Source organism: Falco cherrug, chromosome 2, assembly GCF_023634085.1.
Source record: "Falco cherrug isolate bFalChe1 chromosome 2, bFalChe1.pri, whole genome shotgun sequence".
Taxonomy (NCBI): domain Eukaryota; kingdom Metazoa; phylum Chordata; class Aves; order Falconiformes; family Falconidae; genus Falco; species Falco cherrug.
The window spans coordinates 11979539-11996885 of NC_073698.1; the positions used below are offsets into that span (position 1 = coordinate 11979539).

The following is a 17347-nucleotide window of genomic DNA, read 5'->3' on the forward strand; positions in this document are numbered from 1 at the left end:
TCCCTGCCCTAAGGACACTAACTAGTCTGTAGTTCTTTTTTTCCTCTAATTTTGCTTACTTTTTTTAGGAAGACAATATGATTAACATTTCCCTGAAAAATGGCAGCTATACCAGCTCCTTTCTAAATTTTTAAACAGACCAGTTCTTCTGTTACTACTAGCACCATTATTACTCATTAGTTGTACTGCAAGAACACTGCAGCACCTCAGCTTCATCCTGTTAGACACTCAAGAAAAAAAAAGGAAACAATGGATATGACAAATAAATGTGAGGACATGCAAACTGATCATAGGAAATACTTTATGCCCAATAAGGAGAAGAAGCCAGAGACAACAAATGTAATTCTGGTGACAGGTAGGTGAGCTGCTCAGTATGCGTAATTACAAACAAGATGCTCTCTTCTCCAAAATGTGAACAGGGCAGTCTGGACAAGGCAGTGCATCTTGGAGCAAAGACAGAGTGTGACTAGTCTTTCTCCGCAAAGCAGACACAGGGCCTTCAATATGTTTGTAGACGCCTCCCACCCTATATTTTGATTCCAATTACTAGATGTCCATGTACTCCCAGCTCTTCATAATCAGCTTGGTATTTGGATGCCGTGATCTCCTTCAGGCTGTAAACAGATCCCTGTATCCCTTAAAGTCCCTGTTGAAATAGAACTACACTGGCTTTACCTATTTTCAGATATTCTCATTTCTTTTCATATCCAGTATTACGTGCCCTCTGATGCATTCACAATTCATCTCTGAATTCTGAGTATGGTCATAATGTTTGAAGGGCAGTGATATTCTGAAAAGAAGCCTCAAATGACACTGTGCAGATTCACCTTTTATTGTCTCCTTGGCACCTCTAATGCAAGCTGTTTACTTTGGCATATTTGAAAGATCACACTGTTATTTGTCCTAAAACTTGCTACACATTGATTTGAAAATCATGCCATGTTCCTTCTGTTTCTGATATCTTCAGTGATAATAATTGAACTCATCAGTGGTAGTAAAGAAATGGAATAACTCTTGCTGTGCAGCGCTCGCAGAAGTACGAGTGAAAGAACTTTATCAGTGTTGTGTCTGGAAAGTGCTATGAAACACTCAGCATGATTCCTACATGTTATACTTCTGAATTCATACAATTGTAACCATCCTATTTTGTCCACTTTTCTAACTTTCACTGTACTTTCAGAGTAATCCTTGACACAGATGCATCCAGCCTGCTGAGGACACAATGCCCTAATGTTCACATTGAAAAGCAGATCACCAGTAACAGAAATATTAGTTTTAATCCTTTGTTAATTATAAAATTATACTCTGCTTTTAAGAAATTAAACTGGAGGAAGACTCAATTATCTGATCTAGAAATCTGCACACATTTCCCACAACATTTAAGTGATTTTTCAGGTGAAATTGTCACAAATGTAAACAAAAAGAGTCAATGTGCCTCTGAAAAACTTAGCTCACAGTTACTATTTGCATCTACTTTCAAACTCTGCAGTTCCTTGATAAATTACTCTTTATATTGCATTGGACACATTCTGAACCAGTGTGACTCATTTTCCTGTACTGGAGATCCTGGTATATCACAACACAGGAACTACTAATCTGAAAGTCAATATACAGTTAATTTGGAAATGGAAATCAGCTTGCCATACAACAAACTTAACATGAGGTATGGATAAATTCTGAAAAGAACCAGAAAGAACAAATAGAAAGAAACACTTGCTTGAAGAGTGCAGGTGGTCTGAAAGCAGCTGTGCAAACATAAGCCACTAACACTGGAGCTTGTATTAATGGAATTTGATGACCCATAATTATTTTTTAAGTTTCTTAGAATAGAAGATAGTTGGTTCAATACATGACAAAATAACGCAACTAGCAAGGTAGTAAATACACTTCTGTAATTTTCCTACCTTTATATAGGTACTTTCTCTTACACACCTGTGTGCCAAGACAATTTCTACTCTGCGGCTGAGGTAAAATCTACAGCAAATTTTTTTTTTCATTGTAGCTTCAACAAAAATAAAAAGGGAAAGAAAAAATTTAAGTAAAACAGATGCATAATTGTCTTTATTTTGTATTCCTTTATCTACTCAACAAATATGGGTAATTATTCTTTTCTTGATACCCTCTAAGCCTCTATGTTCATAATCCTGGAAACTGGATGCAAGTCATACAATATTTTTATGTAGTGATTAGTATGCATTTACTCATACACACGTTCATTTTTCCTTCCAGTCCTACTTCAGTGCTGAACACAGAATCTGATGTACTGATACACAGTTTGGTCCTCTATACACCACAGTGAACAAAGCACTTGGATATTTTGATGCTTTTGAGACTTAAGTGAAATTAAAATGTAAATGCATGCTAAAGTTATGGACTTGAGTTTAGATGTTTCAAAGGAAAGGGGAGAAAAGAGGAGCTATCATAGGCAGCAAAAGACAGCTGTCATGTTCAAGTACAATGTCTTATAGGATAAGGATCCCCAAAGCCCCTGGGTCCTTTGAGGGAATTCGTTCTTTACAAGTTCAGACCATGACTACTGATGTTATAATTTCCCCGTTTCCATCCTTTGAGTTGTAATCTGTTCACACTCTCCTACTGCAAATAAAGAATACCCTGTAATCTGGTACTTGAACAGAAGCAAAAGCAAAATGTTGAAGCCCTGTAATATCTTAGTTTCTTTGATCACAGCCGGGTGGCAATATAGACTAGAGAGACTAATGGCTTGTAATGAAAAAATATTCCCCACACATTCAAACACATTTACCTATCACTTTTCCACCACCCCCAAATAACATGAAGAAATCCAGACAATCTTTTTAGAAAAAAAAGATTATACAAAAGCAGATGAAATAGGAGCTAAAACCAGCAGGCACCAGGTAATAATGATACTAATTAGCTGTGATTTTTTTTTCAAGCCTTTGTCTAACCCACTATTTAGACTGCACTGTACCATTAGACAGACTCTTCTTTCTACAAGTATACTTATATTCCAGGCTCTGTAACCCAATGATAAGAAGGTTTGTGGAAGTCATTTAGTCTTTAAATCATATAAAATATATGAAGACAGGCAACAAGGATGAGAATGCAAGACTCCTTTCCTCTCATCGGAGCATGTCCTCTTCTTACCAGTCTGCAAAATCCAGCTCTCTTTTTCTTCTGCTCTCATTAATCTTGAGGGATTCTACACACAGTTGCTGGAACAAGCTTCAACAAAAGTGGTAGGAAGTACACTCTATCAGAGATCCTCTAGACTTCAGCATGTTTTGCAAATTTGTTTTTTTCTAAACTTTTCTAACCACACATTTGTGGTGCAAAAAATCTCACATTACCGTTGAGGTCCAACTTTTGGCGCTCTGATTCCTGAAAGACATAGGAATCAGACATAAAACAGACACACACTCTCATAAAGCCAGGTTCCAGCTCAAATACAGCTCTGCATTTTGTGATTCCTGTTGCTTTCTGCAGCTGGGCCCTTCAATGGGATATGTAAAGTCAGAAGACTGTCAGCGTAATGTAAAGGAGCTGTGTTAGAGTTTTCATGTTAATACTTCCGGCAGTGAAGACAGGAAAATAATAGTAACGTTAAATAAACTGTGATAATTTTAAAATACTTCTAAAATCCTCTGATTATATCAGTCAGTCTTTTTGTGCATATAGTTTCTTCATCAGAAATAAGAGACAAGCTATAACCAAAAGCTTCATGATTTAGTAAAAGTGTGGCAACCACTGAATACAAAGATGTGACAATGGGCCATACCCCATGGGGTATGACCCTGGAGAGAAGTGTCCAGCAGAGCTGGTTTATATTCAAGGATCACCACCTCCAAGCTCAAGGAATATTCATCCCAACAAGTGGAAATCAAGCAAAGGTGGCAAGAGGCCTCCACAGGTGAGGTAACTGAACTACTGCATAAGAAGAAGTGTACAAGAGATGGAAACAGAGGTGGGTTAGGAAAGCCACAGCCAGCCTGCAGCCGAATCCGATGCAAGACGTGAAGGGCAACAAGAAAGGTTTTGGTAAGTATATTAGCAGCAACAGGAAAACTAGGGAAAACATAGGCCCACTGCTGAATGGGGCAGGGGAACTACTGACAAATGACGTGAAAAAGGACAAGGTTCTCGCTGTCTCTTTGCCTCCGTCTTTACTGATAAGCCTGGCCTTCAGGAATCCCAGGCCTCTGAAACCAGAGAGGAAGTCTAAGACCAGAAGGAAGACATTCCCTCAGAGGAGGAGGACCAGGTGAGTGAGCACTTAAGCTGCACATACAGAAGTCCATGGGGCCTGATGGGTTGGACCCACAAGTGCTGAGGGAGTTGGCTGATGTCACTGCAAGGCCACTCTATTATCTCTGAAAGGTTATGACAGCCAGGAGAGGTTCCTGAGGACTGTAAGAGAGCAAATGTCACTCTCATCTTCAAAAAGGGCAAGGAGAAAGATCCAGGGTACTCTAAGCCAGTCAGGCTCAGCTCAGTCCCTGGGAAGGTGATGGAGGAAATAATCCTGGAAAACATTTCCAAACTCATGAAGGACAAGAATGTGACTGGGACTAGTAAGCATGGATTTACAAAGGGGAAGTCATGCTTAACCAACCTGATAGCCATCTACAATGAGGTGACTAGCTTGGCGCAGGAGGTGAGAGGAGTGGATGTTGCTTAGCTCACCTTTAGTAAGGCTTTTGACACAGACTGTCTCCCATAACATCCCCATCAACAGGCTGACAAAGTACAGGTTAGATAAGTGGACAGCAAGGTGGATGGAAAACTGGCTGAACAGCCAGGTTCAGAGGGTTGTGATCAGCTGCAAAAAGTCCAGTTAGAAGTAAGCCACTAGTGGCGTGCTCCAGAAGTTGATACGGAGGCCTACACATTTTAGCCTCTTTATTAATAACCTGGGTGATGGGACAGGGTGCACCTTCAACAAGATCACAAACAGCAGAAAACTGGAAGGAGTGGCTGACAGACCCAGTCGGTGTGCTGTTGTTGAGATGAACCAGGACATGTGGGAGATGTCAGATGAGAGTCAACGCATGAAGTTCAAATGAGGGAAATGCAAAGTCCTACCCCTGGGTAGGAATAATGCCAGGCACCAGTACACACCGGGGGCTGACTGACCAAAAAACAGCTTGGCAGAAAATAACCTGGGGGTCCTGGTGGACAATAATGCTGGCCATGAGCCAGGAAATGTGTTTATGGTCAGCAGCTACCTTGGCTGCATTAGGAATAGTGCTGCCAGCAGGTTAAGGGTACTCAGAACTGGTGAGGCTACATCTGGAGTACTGAGTCCACTGCTCCCCAGTACAAGACAGATATGAACTTAGTGGAGTGAGTCCAGAGCAGGGCCACAAAGACAATTAAGGGTCTGGAATTTGTTTCATACCAGGAGAGGCTGGGAAAGATGGGACTGTTCAGCCTGGAGAAGAGATGGCTCAGGGAGATCTCATCAGTGTGTATAAATAAAAACCTGGTGGAAGGGGATGCAGAAGAGGCAGCCAGGCTCTTCACAGACTCCTGTCCTTGAAAGGACAAGCAGTAATGGGCACAAATTAGAAAACATGAAATTCCATCTGCTCTCGCTCACCCTGCTTAAGCAGGGGGGGTGGACTTGGTGATCTGAAGAGGTCCTTTCCAATTTAAATGATTCTGTGATTCTGTGACAAAATAGCAATGAAAAATCCACTGATTTCTCCAAAAGGGACTGTGTTCATTAAGTCATCGTAAAACATGCTGAATGCCTCATTCTCAGGAAATAAAATAGCAATTTGGTCTTACAGAAAACAGTATCACAAAGGACTTCTACAGAAACACTATGAGTATCCGCCATCTTGAATCACAGGAAAGATAACAGACTTAAATCAAAGGAAATATGAATTCTGCCCTCTTTTAAAAGCTTTGCTTTCTCATTTCAGGTAGTCTTATGCAAATTCAAAGCTTACAGAAAGTATTACTGAAGCAAAAGATATCTAACATAACTGCCAAATTAAGATGGTCAGGATGAACAGTCTGTTAAAAAAGTATATATTCTTGATATATCATACCTCCTATGATGTTTTTCATAGGCAAAGTAAAAAAATTCTGAATTTTGAACTAGGAATAAAGTCCATGCCTTCTGATTCTGTTGTTTTCTCTGTTTCTTGATTTAAGTTTTAAAGCAGGGATCTCTATAATGTTTGATAAAGGAGGCTTCAGATCCTGTATGATTCACTACAATGCAAGTAAATAAGTAGAGCAAAGAGGGGATAAGGTGAAAAAGAAATAGAAAAAAGAAACAATAGAAATAAAATTGATGTAAAATCATCACAGACATTCTAGGTGAAAATAAATTTCAGGAAAACATCTCTAAAAATATTATATACATAGCAATTCATAATTTACTGTACAGAAGATACACAGCTTTCTCTTCTCTTTATAACACCCTTGCCTCAAGGAAAGGGTATTATAAAGCAGTCAGTCTTTCTGGGTGGAAAAGGAATGGAGGGTTGGCGCATGAGCTTCAAGGGAGCCATAGCATCCTAGAACAGCTGGTTAAACCAAGGAACTATAGAGGCCATAAATCAGGAGGCCAAAGTGATTTTTTTATCCCTTTTCCAGAAGGGCAAAAATCAGTTGGTTCTATTTGCTGCAGACAAGCAGAAAAAAAAAGGTAGCATTTGGGTGCCTGAACACTGATACCTGGTACCATAGCAGACACCATAAGGTAACTGAGATATCTGCTAGCACATATGAAACAGAGGAAAATAATCAGGGTCAGAGGAACACATCCAGATGAGAAAGAAATCATTCAGTGGCACATACCATTGCATTATTGGTAGTTACAGAGTTTCAAAAAATAACACCACAAAGCTCCTTAGATTTCAATAAGCAGGGCAGTCACAGAGGAATAATCATCTGAGAAAGCAGCATATACTCACATTAACTTTGTGCCAAAAGTAAAAGCAAATCCATAATAATGTAAAAGATAATGATTGTTCAAGATGTTAGAAAAATACTCACATGTAGTATACAGATCCTTAAAAAAACCCTACAGATTAGGACAGAATTCTCTAAGCTACTGAATATTGGTATGACTGCAACCTTGGCAAAAGCTTTGCCAATAATACAGAGTGACTTAGTGACCTTACTGGCAAAGTTACTGAAAATTCACAAGTAAAGACATACACAGAGCAATTAACTGTAAAACTGATGGGTTTGTTTCAATATTTCCTTTCATTAAAAGTATTCCAAAATTATGAAATAAGAATAAAACCTATTATACTTCAGCTTCTGAAGTATAACAGCTTAAAGTTACTTAAGGAGAATGCATGCCTCAGAGTGAATAAAAAATTTCAACAGATAGAGCTCACTGTCCAACTCACAAACCACTGTTCTCTCAGGGTAAATGGTATTCTAGAAACCTAATGTTTGAATATGATCTACACCATCCGCAGCAACCAGGTCTGCCAAACACCACGTATAACTAGCAACAATTTCTGAAAGTATCAGAAAAGAGTGTGAAAGTGATAGAATGTAAAAATAATCAAAATATCACTACAATTAGGGATGTGTGACTATCTACTTAATCAGAATTAGTTATGTGTAATGCATCTAAAAAAACCCACCTTCTAAGTGGGGAAACCCTCTCCTTCATTAGCTGCTGTTTAGAAACACCCCAATATAAAAGTCTTCGATCTCAAGATTAAATGTGTAGAAATAAAATATCAATAATCATCTGACTGGGCTCCTCTGAGAGGTTACCGTCCTCTGCAGTTAAACCAAATAAACAGTACTTGAATAACTTACTCTTAGAAATGTCACAAGGTTACTTTTCAAGCTGGGATTAAGTACTTAACACTTCCTGTTTCCCTGCATTGAAAAATGCATTCAAAAAGCAGTCTTAAAAAAAGGCAAGTCAAGGAATCAGAAATCTATTAAATGACATTTTTCACTTCCCAAGACATTGTTTTGACAAGCTTCCCTATATCATTTCATTAACAGCAGCTTTTTTAAAGAAAGGAACGTCACACAAAGTAATAGGGCTATATACTCAAACTGCCTGTGCAGTATTTGCTACTTTCTACTGTCAAAAGCAATTAGAATAGTATCACATTGATGTGAAAAGTGTTTCCAGAGTTGAACATTCAGTTCACTTAGCTTAGATGTATAATACACAGTTTAATGTGAGCTAGGCATCCTAACTTCCCTTTACAGTTATAGGACAGAAATAGGGAAGGCAAGTTTCATCAACCTCATTTTAGATATATACCTTAGGAATAGATGAACTAGACCTAGAAATGCTTGCTTTTTGTCACTGTCAAGGGACAGAAAGTCGGGAATTTCAGCCGTAAACAACTACTACGTAGACCTTTATGGTCTTGAGACTGATTAACTTTGAGCTAGAATAATAGAAAAGAAGCATTGTTTTTAGCCAGATTTTGAGGAATCTATTGCATACCTACATGACATCTCTAAAATAGTTTTAAAAACTATGCTTGGCCTTGTGCAAGTTAAACACCTACAAAATTGTTTTTTGTGTATTTCATCACAAGGGATTGTTGAGGTACAAAGGATAAGGCCTGTGAAAAACCTTAGTAGTAACAGGCAATCCGTCTTTACTGAAGTTAATAGTACAGGGGTTATATGTGCAAAATGAAAGATAAAAGAACAGGAGTTGTAACAGGGAACTACTTAATAAGGAAATAATATATTATCAATTGACCAGTGATTCCTTTAGGCATTTTTTCAAATACAGTTGAGTAAAATCCTCTTCATGATTCAAAGATTTCACCTTAGGTCGCTCCACACTGCATTATGCCAACTATGCACACTATACCTTACACAGACTATGCACATACCAAATACATACCAACAATAACTGGCTTTCCAGACAGTAAGAAGGATGCAGAATTGTAAGTCTGAGTACACACTAAAAGTGACAGAAGGTATCTCCAAATCCACCATTTGTACAACACTACATGTTAAGTTTTATAACTATGAAAAATAACCTGCTAGATCCTGAAAAGATGCAGGAGGCAGAAACAGAAATGTTCACAGATTTGACTCCATGTGGTTAGTAACAGATGACTAGCCATGTGGCTTGGGAGTGCTCTTAAAAAAAAAAAAAACAAACCTTAACAGTTACTTCCCAAAACTTAAGGAGAGCAAAGTTGTGAATCTTTTTAGAAAGCACTCTGTAAATTTGCAAATATGGTTACTCTCTATGCACTAGAAAATTTGAACACCTCAAAAGAACACAAGATTTTTTCCCCTCAAGGTTTGAAAAAAATGCAAGGAAAGGAAAAAAAAAAAATCAGCATGTCAGTTGATGTTTTGATCTGTGCAGTTTTTCCAGCAGAAAATTCTGTGGGAAAAACCCTTTACACTCTAGAACAGGGGTCCTCAAACTTTTTTAACAATGGGGCGGCACGTGGATGAAGTGGCAGGCAGTCATCTGTGGCTGCTGGGGGGGGGGGGGGGGGGGGGGGGGGGGGGGGGGCAGCACATGGGGGTTCTGTAAATACCCGGGGCCGGATTGAGGACCCTGGGGGGCCATATCTGGCCCATGGGCCATAGTTTGAGGACCCCTGCTCTAGAACAACCAGCAAAGCAGCTTAAACTTAAATGGTTGAAAGTGGCTGCTTTTTAGCACGAAGATTCTAACCTGCAATGCTGTTTAGCGTCTTCAAAGACATTTACAGTGTTTCTACACAAATAAACTATTATTTAAATAAATTGCAAAGCATATTAAAAACAATTTCCAGATGTGGTAATGCTTAAAGGCCATATAAAAATTTCTAATATCCCACTGATGCTGATAATCTAAATGCAATCCCTCTGATTTCAGCATACCGCCAACAGTCATTTTGTAAAATGAACAGTGAAATGTGTTGAACCGCACTGGAAAATGGGGTAAGAACGCAGAATGTCTTTTCATTACAGCATATTAACAGAAAAGTTAGTTTAGTTTAGATTTATCTTTCTCTATCAGGCAAGATGAAATTTCATTAAACTTTTGTTTTTCTTGCTCACTTCAGCAATCTGTGAATGAAGAATGTATATGAATAATTAATGTCATGGCCACTGAGTTATTGAATACCAGCCAAGGCAATTATTGGATGTAATGGGAGGACTTGCTAACCAAGCCAGGACTCTGTTTCCTAAATACTGCATGTACAATAAATAGGAAATGGTCATTGCTGTAACAGTCAAAGATAAAGGATAGACAAATGAGAATATAATTAATCAATTTTCTGTACCTGGAAATTAATCCAAATGTTTTTGCTGAAAAGCATATGAAGCCTATGACAAAGTTCAGAGTCCAAAACACGCGAGTTCACAGAACCACCCTCCTCCTCAGTTTGCTAAAAGTTATGACTGCATAAATTTGGCCTTCATAGTTTCTGGTTTTTTTGCAGTAACCATATATAATAAGTCCTAAAATCCACACAGACTGACTGCTTTCAAGCATCTTCTGATACTTCAGGTGATCTGTTAAGCTACCTAATACTTCCATTGATGTAAGTGCATAGGTTTGGCATGAAGCATGAAATGCTTCAGGAAAATTGCTGAAATGTAGGTGTTGATCTCATCTCGCTGATCTATACATTATATAAGAAGAAAAACTTTTGGGGTGGGAGAAGTGAAATTGAGTAAAAGAAAATCTTGACAAAGACCCAGAAAATACTTAGACCAGTGAGCTCTATCTGCCTGTTGAAGAAAATCTACAGAAGAGTGCCACTGTTCCAGTCAATAAAATCTAGCCTGGATATTAAGATCATTGAAATTGGCCTTTAAAGATCATTGTGGCCTTGAGAGAATTAGGTAATGCAGAAGGTTTTTACAATACTATGAATCAAAGGGGAAAAGCTATTTTTAGTCAGCAATTTTGTATTTGGGTTTTCAATTTAAACTACTGGGAATGAGAAGAGCTGAAAATATTGCTTTAATATCTCCCCAGCTGTGGACTTTTCCTGATAAGATGGAAAATACTAATATCACCTTATATGTATGCAGCTGCCTTTGTCCCTCACCCAATCATAGATCATAGCAATCAGATATTAGTCAGGAATACAAAACCAGTTAGAACAAGAGACTAAACAAGGACATTTTGGACACTGATCTCATATGCAAACCCCTGTGCTTACAGCATATGATTAGAAAATCTTTAAAGTCAATAACTTAATTATTCTACAGTTGGATTTGAAAAGTAAATGGCACCAGAAAGGGTACAGAAGTGAAGCCCTTCCTGAGATAGTAGAGGATGCAGAATACAACATTGCTAGTCAAAGGTAATTTTTTGTCTAAATGATCCTAAACAAGAATGTGCAAGATAGCTGTGAAGGATTGATAAGGAAGATTTTAAAAAGATGCAACTGTAATTGTTTTAAGGCAGAGGAAGAGTATTGAAAATTGTGAAAGGATCACAGTAAAACAATTCCACAGTGGCTCTCATGGTACTAAATAACCATGTTATCTAGCTATTTAGAAAACAACCAAGTTCTTACTGAAGCAAGATCTTCTCTGCAGACCTTTGTTGGCAGTACATGTGGTTTTAAAGGAACATTATGAGAGCAGCTAATGAAGTTCTGGGAAGAAAACTGTATTCACTACTCAGACTTTCTCCTTCGTACCTGTTGCAAAAGTTTGAAAGGAGGATTAAATTCTCCATTTCCTATTTGTTCAGTCCTGTTTCAGCTGACCTACAATCCTTTCCTGCTTCAGCAGCACTAGAATCATGAAAGGCAGTGTGCTTGCATGCGTTATGGACTTGACAATTACATAACGTGTACATCATAAAATTGGAACAAAGAGCATAAGCATTGTATTATGGATACAATTATGTCTTCTGGATGCTCCTTTGCCCAGCACCAGTGTGTGTACAGTTAGCAACTAGCATACCAAACAGCCCCAAATATACAAAGGTGGCTTTGGTCCATACTGGCAGAATCTCATTCCTCTTACTTTACAGCAAACTACTGTTCTCCCAAGTCCCTTCTCACGTGTGCTCTGTACCTACCATCTGCACCAGCGCTGCTCCTATTCCATGTATTCTTTCAACTACCTAGTCCTTCTTCAGCCTTTATCAGCTCTTCCCTTAATCCTGGTGGTTTTCACACACAATGTTGATATCTGTGAGGGCTGCTACAGGATCATCTTTCTAACGTCCTGTGATTCAGACAGAAAGAAGGAAACAGAAAATAAATCCTTTTGCTCAAAGGCCAGACAAATAAAATCAGGGCTGACTTTTCCTACTTTCTCGTCAACACCTTACAGTAATGGTATCAGCTTTTAAAGTATGCAGTCAAAAGAAAAACAGATCTAATTGCTGTTTCCTAGGAAGGGCAATGGAAAAAGATGACTAATCAGAGGTTGCAGTTCTTGAAATTCAACAGTGATGCTCCTTCTTAAGCTATTGAAAAAAATGCACAAGAAAAACATAACATTTGACAATGTCCAGGCAAAAAATCAGCCTTTGATATCAGTTATATCAGAAGACCATTCCCTAGATATACACTGGTTTTGCTGTTGGTATCTTCATTGCTTTGCCTTGAGACCTGCTTAAGATCAGGTTGGAACCAGCAAGTAGCAGAAGGTGACAGGTTTGAGCGTACCAGCAAAGAAAAACACAGCCCCCAACCCAAGAAGAGGGCTCAGCCAAGTTCAGCCAGGGAGGTCAGTGAGAGCACCTGCTTTCAGAACTCCACCTAATGCCCCAGAAATATCCAGCAGCAACTTGGCCAAGCAGCCTCAATACTATGAGAAGGCAGAGGGCAGAGTCAGTTGTAGTATTTTTCTTGCCACACCTACTGAGTTGAGAGATCAGATGCTTCAAGAGCTATGCCTCTCCGAGGATCTTCTGCCTGGCCAGTCAATTCACCCACAACAGGTGTAAGATCCAGACTGCATGTCTGTGTTTGCATGTATCTGTGTGCTTGTATGTTTCCTCATGGGCCCTGCACATTTTTCCCCTCTAATTTGATCAGCTACTCCCAATAAAAACTATATTGACTGTGGCTAATATCTGACCAGTTATTCTTTGTACAACAGCATAATGATTACAATATAATAATTAGTGATGCCTGCAATGAAGTTGTGACGTGGTGGTGTCCAGGATGGGATAAGTCACAAATTAAGGCTCTACCCGTAGAAGTCACCGGGCTCCTGTGCTGAAGAGTGGGAGAGCGTTCCAACCCTCATTTTGAGCTTTTAGAAAATTTAGACTATTTATCTTAGCTCAAATACTATAGGAAGGTCTTGCTTGCTTTTGCATTTTCCAGCAAGCTGAAGTTTCCATTGCTGCTGTTGCTATTATATATCCGAATGCAGTTGGTCCTGCAAGAAGCACCGATAGTAACTGCAGTCTCATCACTGTGAACTGCCAACTGTTAAGCAGACCTTGCTGTTCAAGCAAGTGCAGTATTTGTCCAGCCCAAACTCAGCCTTGAGCACATAAATGTTCAAGAGCCTGCAGAAGGCAAAGCAAGTAAGCAAATGTGTTACTGTTATTTGCACTCTGAATAGAATGACAGCCCTGAAGGTCAGAAGGTTGAGTCTAGATATTAGATTGTTTAAAAAGCAGCTTTCTGTTTCTAGAGAAAAATCAAGAGAATGGCATAGACATTATCTTGTCTGCCTGTCTCTAAGCTGACTGACCAAGCCCTTTACAGTCAAGTCAAATGGGGCTTTAACTTCACCAGACAAGTCAAATAGCTCAGGCCTCATAATGAACTTCTGTAGAAGGCAACATAGCAGTACATTTTAATTGCTCTACCACTGTACCCCAATACTAAAATACAACATTCAGATCATTAGAAAACTACATAGTGAACCCAAAGAGAAAAGAAATAAAATTAGCATAGGGCAGAGTACATGATCATCCAAGCATAATCTAAAATACATCTTAATATAACCAATGTAGTGTTGCATTCTATATGAATACATTCTTATGCAAGTGAGTAATGTGAACTCCCATGTCATTTCCTCAATCGCTGACTCTGAAACTCTGAATGACAACTTAAATGTCAGCACTGTTAATGATTTCTCTACAAGTTATTTCAACAGAAAATGCACTTAATGTGACTGAGTAAAAAAAGTAAATCTTAAATCTATGCAAGATTACAAAAGTTCCAATTATCCACCCTTCAGTTGTCAAACTTAAATGTGACCAAATGCAGCTTTTTCTACAATCCTTATCACATTTCATGCCATTGAAAACTAAAATTGTAGAGATATCATAAAATAATTTAAGATGAAACAAAATGCACAGTATCTTTCAGACAGCACAAATTCAAATTTATGCTTTAGAGAGCCTGTATTTTTCTATAACCTGCTTGTTTTAACTGAATAATTTTTAATATATCCTTATGTCAGTGTGGCACAATATAGCAACTGAAGCAACTGTGGCACAATACATAGCAACAGATTAAATACACTATTTGAAGTTTAATTTTTTTTTAATTGCAGGCACAATCACAGACAAGAAACTATATCATTTTATATTTATAACTAAAAACAAGTTAACCAAGAAACATTCTTTTGTCTATAGAGCACTAGAAACCATCCCCATGCTGCTAAACCATAGAGTATTATTTTTTGCTGCTATTGCTACTGCAGCATAAATAAAGAAGTTACTTACTGCTAGAAGATGTTGCACTAATGTGAAACATTATTATCAGTTTCCAGAAAAGCATAACCAGAAAGCTTTAAAAATATGATTTTTCTTTTGTGCATACTTTATCTAGCATTAGATTTATAAGATTGAAAAGAAGCGAGGTACCAGGTACTGCACTTGCATCACAACAACCCTATGCAACACTACAGGCTTGGGGAAGCGCAACTGGAAAGCTGCCTGGCGGAAAAGTGTCACAGCACTATCAAAACTACACAGCTACAACAAGGCTTTTACCATCCCATATCCGGTTAATTTCAATAAGTAGTTCCCACGCCTTGCCCCAGCACAGCCACCAATCCCCCACATGGTTTCAAGAGTTCCTCTGCTGTCCAAGCTGTTTCTTCATCCTCTTCAGACCAGTCCACCCTGCTTCTTGCCTCTGCTACATCCTAATTCTTCTTTATCTGAGCTCCTCTTCCAACCAGCCTCTCCTCATCTAAGCCCCCTTCCTCTCCCAGGGCCTATCCCACCTCCTCATCCATCTCACCTATATCCTTGGTACCAGTACCCTCCTCCCTTAGCTTCTTCCAGGTCTCTTTTAATCTGGTGGTCCTCTTCCATCCCCCTTAAAGCTATTTAAATACTTAGCAGGAACCAGCCACAGCTGCACCTTATCCACATCAGCCAACCCATGGACCATGAAGCCAGCCCACAGCTGTATATTATCAATGTTAATTAACACAGTTTCATTCCTCTATAATTCCTCTACAGAAAAGGACCTGGGGGTGCTGGTCGACATCCAGCTGAACATGAGCCAGCAGTGTGCCTGGGTGGCCAAAGAGGCCAATGGCATCCTGGCTTGTATGAGCAACAGTGTGGCCAGCAGGACTTGGAAAGGGATCATCCCCCTGTACTGGGCACTGGTGAGGCCGCACCGAATGCTGGGTTCAGTTCTGGGCCCCTCACTGCAAGAGGGACACTGAGGTGCTGGAGCGTGTCCAGAGATGGGCAACAGGGCTGGGGAAGGGGCTGGAGCACAAGTCTGATGGGGAGCGGCTGGGGGAACTGGGGTGGTTTAGCCTGGAGAGAAGGAGGCTGAGGAGAGACCTTATCACTCTCTACAACTACCTGAAAGGAGACTGTAGTGGGGTGTATTTTGGTCTCATCTTCCCAGTAACAAGTGAGAGGAACAAGGGGAAATTGCCTCAAGCTGTGCCAGGGGAGGTTGAGATTGGAGATTAGGAAAAATTTTCACTGAAAGGGCGGTCAAGAGTCAGAACAGGCTTCCCAGGGAGGTGATTGAGTCAGCATCCCTGGAGGTATTTAAAAGATGTGTAAATGTGGCACTTAAGGACATGACTTAGTGGTGAACTTGGTAACATTAGGTTAACAGTTGGACTCGATGATCTTAACGCTTTATTGCAACCTAAATAATTCCATGATTCTATGATTTTTTTCTTAGTCGTCATTAAAGATTGACACAGAAAGATGAACTTGTAATCATCACAGCAACAGACCTAATGGCAACTTTATCCCCTTTCTGCATTCTCTCAGAGCACTACCCTTGATTTTCAGGTTTCCTATTACAGGATAAATTCTTACAATTCTCCACTTTTAGACTAGGTTCCAACCTACAGTTATGACTTAGCAATCTTGGTTTACCTGGCAAATCCAACTAAATCCAAGCTCTTTCTATTCTTCCCTTCAGTGATCTTATAAACTGCTTAAGAAAGTAGTAGTCTTCAGTTTAAACTAGAAACAAAATATTTAGAAACAGCACTCCGCTTCTGTGTCTGTATTATGTCAGGATTTATCACCTCCTGCCAGCAAATTAGTTAGGCACCTTCAGAATCCTCAGGCAGATTTTATGCCTGTCTAATTTTCACAAATGGAAATCCCTCTTGCAAAGGTTCTTTTTAAAATGTCATTCTTCTTTTATTGCTTATGTCTTAGGGATTTTTTCATAGGTTTTATTGTCTCTCAGTGACTTCTGCATATTTGTTGATGGATGGCTTATACTAAGCTATTCCTTTTCCTTTCTGTCTGTCACTCTAACAGAGCTTCTAACACAACTGCAAATTAAGTTCATATGTTCATAAACATCCAAAATAACATACAGAATGTAATTATTAAACTATTAAAGAGCTGCTATGAATCCATCACATAAATATCACTAAATAATGTATGTGATTTCTATGCTAAAGAAATTAGTGTGCTTTTTATGACAGCTACACTGAGCCTACTACAACAGAATGTTCAATCAAATTTGTCATCTGAGATTGCAAGGTAAGGTATGAATATATCCTGTAAATAAAAACTGTATTTCAAGTTAAATACACAAATCCACTTAGCTTTTACCTACCATCACGTATTACACTACAAAAATAATACAACTTGAAGAATTCAAGTGACAAATACTTAGGAAGGATAACCAATAGGTATCCTAAATTACATCTCAATTATGTACTTCTTTAACACCACCTCTTTTATTCTGCTCTGGAAATATGCTATACTGAATTGTATATTATTGATTTATTATTAGAAATGTACCAAACCCTCAGAAGTATTATTAAACTAAAAGCATTCTGCTTTACTTAGGACTTCTTTAAAATCTCATATTACAATTTGGTCATGGAATAGATTTTTTAACAGAATTAATGTTTCCTCTCAACAAAGTCTGTTAAAATATCTATGTGCTTCACAAATAGAGAGGAAAATGAGAAGAGCTCGACAACTTTATGTAAAGTCCCCACCAGTGACAAA

General features: G+C 38.8%; 1 protein-coding gene across 1 annotated transcript in view; it reads left to right on the forward strand.

The window, feature by feature from the left end:
* Positions 1-3760: 3760 nt before the first annotated feature.
* The window catches only part of DEUP1 (deuterosome assembly protein 1), a 62224-nt gene continuing 48637 nt past the window's right edge, over positions 3761-17347 (forward strand). The window contains exon 1 of the mRNA XM_055701664.1: positions 3761-3889. Coding sequence (XP_055557639.1) covers positions 3761-3889 — 129 coding nt within the window. The remainder of the gene's footprint in view (positions 3890-17347) is intronic.